Raw genomic sequence first — 10,000 nt, 5'->3', positions numbered from 1 at the left:
TCAACAAGCCACGGCCGTCCTGTTAACAACAAAATATTACAATGGCAGTGATTTTTCATCCATTGAGCAGCCGTTTGTTTATTTGCTTTGATTGCATACAACACATTGATTCAACGTAAGCATACGGTCAATTGAAATGATGAACGTTGACACACGTGAATGGACAAACAAAGAGACAGACAGATCAATGTTGCCTGTATTTCTGTCTGTCTGTCTGTCTGTCTGTTTGTACTATAAAGTTTATTCCAGACTTCCGTTTTATTGTAATAGTGGTGCAAATATGACAAATATTACATTAATATCAATTAGTACTTACGCTGAAGTTTTGCTTTGGCAGCATCAAATGGCAGATGACCGACCTCCATTAACCTGAAACATAACAAGAATATAAGTAAAGACAGATGGATAGCTTAGAAGTCATTGATATCAATTTAAAAGTCAAGAAATAAGAAAGTCAGTTTTTCTTAAACTACACACACACACACACACACACACACACACACACACACACAAACAAACAAACACAACAACAGCAACAACAACAAACAGACAAACAAATACAAACAAACAAACAGACAGACACACAAACAGACAGACAGACAAACAGACGGACAGACAGACAGACAGATCCCAAATGTTGAACAGAACGAGAGAATTGCCCTGTCCATTCGTGTTTGTTTGAAGGATCTTTACAGCAAGTTTTGAATCACATTCGCCAAAGTCACAACTCTGATGACCTACCGCATTGCTTCGTCACACGTTTGGGCCTTCAACGCTGTCAATTCTGCCAAAAATAGTTCGCTAAGTTAACTCAACATCTGGTGCAATGCAAAGTTTGTTCGAAATCTAGTAAGGAAAAGCCTACTAGATGTTGATGTTGCTGTGGCAACGGATGCGAATGACATCAAGCCGGGTCTTATCTCATCGACGTGTACGTCGTTGGAATCTGTGGCATGGCAATATGTTCGAGGAATATCCATAGACGACATTCTATATGCAACGCCACCTAGATCTGTCCAAGTCATCAGGCCGGAGATGAAATCTCATTTTCTAGATTGTTGTAGACCGGTCCTAGCTAGGATTAGTGAATACCCTGGTGATGAAGATGCGTGGAAATTGCTTTTTCTGCTTCCTAGGATGCTGTTGTCTCCTCCCACAAGAGGTGGGAAAACAAAGAATAAGTGTATTATTGGAGCATATGATGATTTCAAGAACTTCAGATGAGATCAGTTGATTGATCTTAAGACCAGCCAGATGATGTCATCGGAAGGTAGAAAGGATCTAAAGATCTAACGAGGAAGTCAGTGGTCCGTTTGATCAGATGTGGTGAACTATTCAAAGCAGCACGAGTTCTCACAAGTTCTGGCTTGGCGCCAGCAACAAAGGAGACTACTCAAAAGCTTTCAGCAAAACACCCTAGGAGGTCCTCAGTAATTGAAGAGCAATTAGCAGATCCTTTTATTGAGTCTCCTGTAGAGTTGTCATCACATCAATTCATTATCAACATAAAGAAAGCTCCTAAAGGATCAGGATGTGGACCCAGTGGCTGGAGGTATGAACATCTTCCAGTTTTGATATCTGACTCATTCACAGCGGAGAACCTTTTCAGAGTTTGCTCTATTATTGCAGCTGGCTTAGTTCCTGAACCAATAACAAAGCTATTGTGTGCAGCTCGTCTTATTGCTCTACCTAAGTCTTCAGGAGATGTGAGGCCCATTGCAATAGGTGACGTGTTTCGACAAATAACTGCAAAGACTATCTGTTCTCAATACAAGGACTCTTTTAGTAAATTCTTTGCTCCTTTACAGCATGGCATAGCCACAGATGGTGGAGCCGATCTTTTGGTTCATCGTGTTCAGTTGCTGCTAGATTCTCATAAAGATTGGGCGATCATGAAGACTGATGCCAAGAATGCCTTTAATTCTGTTGAAAGGTCTCATCTACTTACTCAGGTCTCAAAACACTTTCCTGAGATGTTTCCCCGTGTCAACCAAATGTACGCAGGCTTTGGTCCCCTTATCTACTTGCAAGGAGACCCGCCCTGTCATACTGTCTTCTGAAGAAGGCATACATCAAGGGGATCCTTTGGGTCCAGTTTTGTTTGCTACTGCAATTCAGGAATTGTTGACCAAATTGCAGAATGATCATCCTTGTGTAGTGGTCTTGGCATATCTAGATGATGTGTTTCTAGTAGGCCCTTCTGATAATGTCTTGGCAGTCTTTGAAGACCTGAAGCCCATGTTCCATAATATTGGTTTGGACATTCAGGACACCAAGTGTGAAAGTTACAACCCTTCATCTGTCGAGATGGAGTCACATACATCTATTCCTATCACAACAGAAGGAATATCTATTCTGGGAATTCCTGTTGGAAAGGAAGATTTCATGTCACAGGCATGTGTTACTATTGCAAAACATGGAGAAAATTTATGCCATCAACTACTCACTTTAGGAACTCAAGAAGCTATGTTATTGCTAAGATTCTGTCACTTACCAAGAATGTTTTACTTATCTCAAAGTGTTAAACCCAAAAGCATGCAAGCTGCTGCAGTTCTTCATGATCATCTATCTTGCTCTACGTTTTCAAATTTGTTACAAATTTCTGCCCTTACTGATAAAAAGTGGAAGCAAGCAACCTTGCCTATCAGATATGGTGGTTTTGGCTTGACATCATTACAAGAAATATCAACTTCATTTTTGTGTCCTCGTGGGCTCATTCTGTGCATGAGCTGCCAAAACGTTTTGTAGCTTTAGAACCTCAGATTGATGTTTTGTTATCCTCAAAGAGTCCTGAAATTTCTGTAGGCCACATTCTTCATGAATGTTTAGATCCTGATCAATCAATGAATGATCGATTGTCTAATACTAAGCGTCTACAGCATCATCTGATAGATAAGGTCATGAAAGCTCAAGTCAATATTTTATTGGATAAAGAATCTGGAAAGGATACAGCACAATTGCGTTCCTTGCAAGGAATAGGTGCAGACTCTTGGCTAAATGCCATTCCATCAACCCAGAATCTCGCAATCTTACCTGGAAATTTCCGCTTGGCGGCATTCATGAGGTTGGGAATGGTGATGTCCTTGCCTTTGTTGGCAGATGAGTACAAATGTGAATGTGGAAAAACGATCGATAGAGAAGGGTATCATCTGTTGACTTGTAAATTTGGAGGTGAACCAGTGTGGTCTCACAACTGTATGGTTTCTGTGTGGGCAGATTGTCTCAGCCAGTTACATGTACCGTACTACATTGAGCCTAAAGATCGTTACACCACTTCCAGTGGAAGGCCAGACATCAATGTTGCGGAATCATTCTGCATGACAGCAGCAGAATTAGACATTGCATGCTCTATCACACCCATTCAGCAAAGATATCCTATCTAGAGCTGCTTATGTTGATGGTGCTGTCACATCCAGAAAGGGAAAAGATCAAACATAAAAAGTATGACTCCCAACTGCTACCAGGAGGGTATGCTCCAACAGCAATCCCTTTGGTATTTGAACATTATGGCAGATGGAGTGATGAGGCTCAACAGTTTTAAAGACTCTTTCTCTCATGTCTTATGATGAGGACGGTCATCAGAATGCATCCAATTTTACAACATATTGAAGACGACGTTTATCAGTTCAGTTACAACAATGTAACGCTAGAGTGATTTCCAGGAAGACATCCCACTTACTGGAACATACAAGGAAAGTGAAGAGAATGAACAATATAAACAATTATTGATGTGCTTTACTGTACAGCCCTATCTAGGGCTGGTTTCTGTAGAGTTTTAATTTGGTAGAGATTTTGTGCGATTGGGACAGTAGAGTTGCTTAGTTGTGTTGATTGTAGATTTCAATGTTGAAAATATATGTATTGGACAGACAGGCAGACAGACAGACAGACAGACATTCTATGATACAATTACAAAGCAAACAGAACCAAACAGCTAAATTAACTCTCACACAAGACACACAAGTCTCCTTACTTTGTTACTTCCTTTGCTCCCCAGTCAAACATATTGCCACTCAACACGCCTTCAATCAAGTTCAATTGTCTCTCCTCCCACGACAAAGTGTCAAGCATGTTCAGCCTCTCAACAAAGTTCTGTAAAGCAGCTTCATTCTCCACCTTCTTGATCTGCAAATAATACAAATGCCATGACAAACAAACTGACAAACAGACACACAGACAGAGAAACAGACAGACAGACAGACAGACAGACAGACAGACAGACAGACAGACGAACAGACAAACAAACAGATGGACAGAAAGACGGACAGACAGACAAACAAACAGCCAGCCAACCAGACAGACAGACAAACAGACGGACAGACAGACAGAAAGACAGACAGATGGACAGCCAGACAAACAGACAGCCAGCCAGCCAGACAGATTTGTTTTATTGTCATCAAACGTCACTACTTACATCACTTGCTGCAGTACTAAAAGTTCTACTTTCCTACTGTTCTTCATTTTAATTAATGAATAGAACTATGAATGGCTTTGTCCATCTCTAGCTTGTCTTGTCCATCCAAACAATTCAATGAAAGCCTAGATAGCTTTCTTAAAACAACTCTACTGTTACATTTCTGAATAATCACAGAAAATCTTCTTCTCCAATAGCTTCTAAACGCTGCTTCATTTTTCCTTCCCAGCATGTCTTTGGACTTCTTTGCAAGTTCATTTAAAAATTCCTCTGCTTTGGGTCCCCAACGACCAAAGTGTTCAAACACCAGAGGAGTAACAAAAGGCTTAGAACCATCTGGTAATGATTCTTTGCGATACTTTACTTCCTTCCTTGCCTCTCGTTTTGTTGCTGCATATCCACATGTCGTGGACGCTCCCTTGATGGTATCTTTGCTCCAGGGATGAGCCATAGCAACATCTATCTCTTTAGACAGACAGACAGACAGACAGACAGACAGACAAGAAAACTAAAAGAAAAGAAAACTAAAAGAAAAGAAAACTAAAAGAGATGTGAGACAAAGAACGTCTATGCTGAGATGATGTCTTACCATTGCATATGGATCAGGAAAGCCACACTCTACAAGGCACTGCTGTCTTGCATTGAGAAGACTTCGAACTGTAAGTGTTCCGTAGGCACTAGTACAAGAAAAGTACCAAACAGCTGTGATGTAGAGTAATGCCACATAACGTATCACTCGTATTGTGACTTGGTAATGAATGTTGTTACCTTGGTTCTGTTGATAGGATGGCCAACTGAGCACGATGTTTCTGCCTGAATGTTTCGGCTCTCTGAGTGGCATGCAGCCTGTTGTCTTGACTCGCTGCTGCACAGTCGGCGATCTGTCATGAGTAATCACTGTGTAACACACATACATGCACATGCATGCACACACACACACACACACACACACACACACACACGGACGGACACACACACACACACACACACACACACACACACACACACACACACACACACACACAATATGACAACACACCTTGTCCACCATTTCCTCAAAGCAATGCAGCCAGTATTGCCGCGCTACGCCATCCACACTCAAATTGATCAAATCAGGTACATACGAAGCAGCACCTTTCAACAAAGGAAAACTAGTCAGATGCCGATCACGATGATCCAACTCAAGCACATCATACTAAACCAAATCAAACACAAAACATCACAAATTCAATTTCATAAATTTTCAAAAAGCGACACACAAGGAAAATTTAAATAATACAAATTAATAAATATTAATGACATTGAAGGTACATGCTACACACTGCTACATACTAATAGATATCAATAACATTTAAAGTATTATTTTAATTTAAATTTTTACATTTTTTCCATATTTTTAATATATTTAATTTTTATTTTTTATTTTTTATATATTTTTATTTTTATTCTTTCCATAATTTCAATATATTTTATATTTTATATTTTTAGTTTTATTTATTTTTCCATATTTTTATTTTTATTTTATATTATATCTTTATTTTTATTTTTATTTTATGTATTTTTATTTTTATTTTATATTATACCTTTATTTTTATTTTTATTTTATGTATTTTTATTTTTCCCATATTTTTATATATTTTATATTTTATTTTTTATTTATATTTTATATTTTTTTCTATTTTTCTATTTTTCTCATTTTTTATTTTTTACAGAATAAGAAAGGGTCACTATGTGAGCACTACCTCAATGTAATTGTTGGCTACCAATGCGTCACTACAAAAGCCATTGTTATTCTAAATTGCTGTTGAAAGGGAAGCTGCATGGAGAGAAAAGCCAGTAATGCTGTATATATTAATAGAACATCCTCACATTGTATTAAAATTCAATCTCTACTTGCAATGCATATTGCATACTTACTGGAGTGGGCAACGGTCGACTAAAGTTGTTGACAAAACCAGAACTGCCTGCAAAGTTTTCACACCACGAGCTGATGGGAACTGTTGAATAACTGAGTGTTAGTTAGTGAATGGGAAATAGGACAAAGTGAGTTACTGTTCTCCTCCTCGGCACCGTTTAGAAAAGCACCGACAGCACCAAGATAACCTTCATGACGTAAGAAGAGAGCTTGTACCTCACCCTGAGAATAGAATTAAGGAAATAAATAGACAGAGAGGCACACAGACAGACAGACAGACAGACAGACAGACAGACAGACAGACAGACAGATCAACAAACAGACAGGCAGGCAGGCAGGCAGGCAGGCAGGCAGGCAGGCAGGCAGGCAGGCAGGCAGGCAGGCAGGTTATATTATTAGGATACAGCATCTCTACACACTAGAATACATGATTTTTCAATAATTAAAAGAAAGTGCTTCATAAACAAGTTCAACTATTTCAATGTGTGAAGCACTGAATGTATCTATGTCTGCTAACTACATTATACTCCATTAGTCTGTTTGTTGACAACTTAGACTAATGGCAGGCAGGCAGGCAGGCAGGCAGACAGACAAACACATAGACAGACAGACAAACAGGCAGACAGACAGACAGACAAACAGACACACACACACAGGCACAATTTACCTTTGACCAGTAGTTGATAGCAAATGTGATTGTATGCATTGTGACGGGATGTCCTCGAATAAAGTAGCCACCAAAGTAGATTCGCTTTAGATTGTGTAGTTTGGCATTGAGATATGCAATCTAGAGTAACAAACAATGAACTAAAATAAAAGCAACAAACAAATAGATAGACAGACAAACAGATAGACAGACAGACAAACGGATAAACAAATAAACAGACAGACAGGCACAGAGACAGACAAAAGGATAAACAAACAGACAGACAGACAGACAGACAGACAGACAGACAGACAGACAGACAGACAGACAGACAGACAGACAAACAGATGGACAGACAAACAAACAGACAAATGAACAGACAAACGAACAGACAAACAAACAAATACAAAGAAACAACAAAAACATTGACTATCACATCTACCTGTCCAATGTCATTGCTGATCATGTGCAGTAAACTCTTCGCTTTATCAGCATCACGAAACCGTCCACCTGTCACAACCATGTACTAACAACATCTCAACAAGTCTCTTTGACATGTTGCATTACGAGTCTCTGTGTCTTCTTTTGAAGATCTGGATGCCTTGCCAAAGCTGCTAGCAATGATGTCAGATGGCAAACCAAGCATTTCGTAATGTCCTCCATAAATATCTCCAACCTGTACGTTCAATTTAATAAAGTGTGAATTAGTAGGTAAAACATAAGTAGAAAAAGACAAACAGACAAACAAATGCAAAGACACAAATGGAGGAACAGAGAAATGAACAGACAAACAGACAAACAGACATAATAGCAACCTAGTGTTGCCATAGCAACCCATTGTTGCCATAGCAACTTAGTGTTGTCATAGCAACCAAATATACTAATAAGCAAATGACATAGAATGACACAAACACAACTAATCAACACGTCATACCAGCATGTCAACGTTCTTGTGATTGCCCATTGAAGCCAACTGTAGCAACTCGTCAAATCCCTAAGAAATGCGGAAAGATTATTAGGCAACTACAAAAATATGACCAACAACGTGTCGACTTTTGCTTCCGTGATGAGAGATCCAAGTCCCCAAAATGTTCCTCCTCCCATGCTTGTGCCACCAATACGTTTAAATTCACTCTCTGAGTCAACCTTGATGAATACATGTGATTGGTTTAAATGGTTGTAAAGGAATGCTTGATATGCAATCAGTAGATGTTATATTGCAACACTAACAAAATAGACAGACAAACATACATACATACAGACAGACAGACAGACAGATCCTTGGGTTGCTGAGTCCACGCAAAAACAAACCGCTTTCATCTCCAATAATTAGTGTTGTAATAACTGGACCCTCTTTGGGTTCTTTAGTAGTTAGAAAATGTAATTTTTAGTTCTCAGTTGGTTCAGTAGTTGATATCTGTAGTCTCTAGGTAATTCTGTATAATTTGACTCGTAGTTACATATTGTATGTTGCTAGATTCATGTTTCAAATATATGTATTGGACAGACAGACAGACAGACAGACAGACAGGCAGGCAGGCAGGCAGACAGACAGACAGACACAAACAGACTACAATTATCAGATAAATTTGGTCAATCCAATCCTCCAGAATTCTTAGATTTTTGGAGGAAAAGATTTGCAATCCAACTGCAAAGATGTAAAGAAAGCCAGCGTCATCAGAAGAAAGCATCGGCACTCTGTGCAACTGAAGAATTTAAACTGGACTCTAGCAGCACCCACTTTTTCAGCCATTAGTTGGCTGTAAGCTGGGTAGTAGCATAATATTTTAGCTGCTATGTGTACACATATGTGTATTTCATGTAGCTTGTGAACTTTACTTTTTGCCTTTTGCTGATATGTATTATAGTTTGATGTTTGAAATATATGTATTGACAGACAAACAGATAGACAGACAGAAACACACACACACACAACAAAACAAATAAATAAAAATAAAAATAGACAAACAACATCATTTCCTTGCAGCAGCTCACCTTCACAATGCTCACTCCAGACCCTATATTGACCAACAGATACGGAAATATGTTTGAGCCAAAGTCTTGAAACAAAAAGCGTGGTACAGAGTCACGCTGGAAAATGAATGACTCGTTGGGAATGTTCTTGAGAAGGAAGTTGGAGCCTCTAATGAGACACTCCATCTCATCCTCTTTATCAACACTAAAGATCCAAAAATGACAATGGCGAGTGTCGTCTCAATGACACAAATAGACAAACAAAATAGACAAACAAAATAGACAAACAAAATAGACAAACAAAATAGACAAACAAAATAGACAAACATATAAATATATAAACAAGTATGCATATACACAAACACAAACACAAACAACAGAAAAAAACAGAAACACAGACAAACAAACAAACAAAAACAAACAAAAACAACAAAAACAAACAAAAACAAACAAAAACAAAAACAAACAAAAACAAAAACAAACAAAAACAAACAAAAACAAACAAAAACAAAAACAAACAAAAACAAACAAAAACAAACAACCAAAAGACTGACAAACAAAAACAAAAACAGACAGATGTATAAGCCATTGAGAAATTTGCATAAACAAAAGACAGACAAAAGACAGCCAACACACACACACACACACACACACACACACACACACACACACACACAAGTGAGCATAAAGGCAGACATGTAGACAGACACAGTAAGTGATGACACTCTAGATAGACCAGCACTCTCACCGAACACCAAACTTTTCAGAGATGAGTTGTGTATACTTATGGGCACCTCCACCTAAAATCAATTCCCACCACATCACCCCACCTCCCAACAGTCAATCAAACCAACAACAAGCCAACCGGTTGCCTTCATGACGCTCTGACGTGTTGACTCTTCAGTGAGCAAATGACTGGAGATAAAGTTGAGCCACGTCTCAATGTACTTTGTTTCAAACTTTATAAAATCCAATTTGGCTCCTCGCTCGTCACACTCTCCAACCTCATAGATGCCCAATTCACTCTATTGATATCAAACGAGTTGGAAAA

At 38.7% G+C, this 10,000-nt stretch overlaps 2 protein-coding genes across 3 annotated transcripts in view; both read right to left on the bottom strand.

Annotated features, from left to right (window-relative positions):
• Nucleotides 1-9,956, bottom strand: part of LOC134196234 (4'-phosphopantetheine phosphatase-like) — a 14,087-nt gene extending 4,131 nt beyond the window's left edge. The window contains exons 1-14 of one of the 2 annotated variants that reach the window (XM_062665318.1): nucleotides 9,815-9,956; nucleotides 9,698-9,749; nucleotides 8,971-9,154; nucleotides 8,029-8,121; nucleotides 7,910-7,969; nucleotides 7,543-7,651; nucleotides 7,418-7,485; nucleotides 6,997-7,116; nucleotides 5,454-5,609; nucleotides 5,183-5,295; nucleotides 5,004-5,091; nucleotides 3,974-4,125; nucleotides 317-369; nucleotides 1-19 (exon numbers count right to left, since the gene is read on the bottom strand). The exon at nucleotides 1-19 is cut by the window's left edge and continues 31 nt beyond it. In XM_062665318.1, coding sequence (XP_062521302.1) covers nucleotides 1-19; nucleotides 317-369; nucleotides 3,974-4,125; nucleotides 5,004-5,091; nucleotides 5,183-5,295; nucleotides 5,454-5,609; nucleotides 6,997-7,116; nucleotides 7,418-7,485; nucleotides 7,543-7,651; nucleotides 7,910-7,969; nucleotides 8,029-8,121; nucleotides 8,971-9,154; nucleotides 9,698-9,749; nucleotides 9,815-9,827 — 1,280 coding nt within the window. In that variant the 5' untranslated portion in view covers nucleotides 9,828-9,956. Of the gene's footprint in view, nucleotides 20-316; nucleotides 370-3,973; nucleotides 4,126-5,003; nucleotides 5,092-5,182; nucleotides 5,296-5,453; nucleotides 5,610-6,331; nucleotides 6,412-6,466; nucleotides 6,552-6,996; nucleotides 7,117-7,417; nucleotides 7,486-7,542; nucleotides 7,652-7,909; nucleotides 7,970-8,028; nucleotides 8,122-8,970; nucleotides 9,512-9,697; nucleotides 9,750-9,814 lie in introns of those variants that run through there. The other variant, XM_062665317.1, reaches the window with a different exon arrangement.
• On the bottom strand, nucleotides 4,411-4,989 carry LOC134196236 (uncharacterized). Its single transcript, XM_062665320.1, has one exon. It carries the CDS (start codon nucleotides 4,863-4,865, stop codon nucleotides 4,467-4,469), a length of 399 nt encoding a protein of 132 aa, XP_062521304.1. The 5' UTR covers nucleotides 4,866-4,989; the 3' UTR covers nucleotides 4,411-4,466.
• Nucleotides 9,957-10,000: the final 44 nt, after the last annotated feature.

Source organism: Corticium candelabrum, chromosome 21 (genome assembly GCF_963422355.1).
Source record: "Corticium candelabrum chromosome 21, ooCorCand1.1, whole genome shotgun sequence".
In the NCBI taxonomy this organism is placed as follows: domain Eukaryota; kingdom Metazoa; phylum Porifera; class Homoscleromorpha; order Homosclerophorida; family Plakinidae; genus Corticium; species Corticium candelabrum.
Note: the sequence above shows the minus strand (reverse complement) of the source record. Positions and strands in the feature narration are given on the sequence as shown.

Coding starts and splice junctions, on each gene's coding strand:
- LOC134196236 (XM_062665320.1), bottom strand. CDS start 4,865: ATGGCTCATCCCTGGAGCAAAGATACCATCAAGGGAGCGTCCACGACA.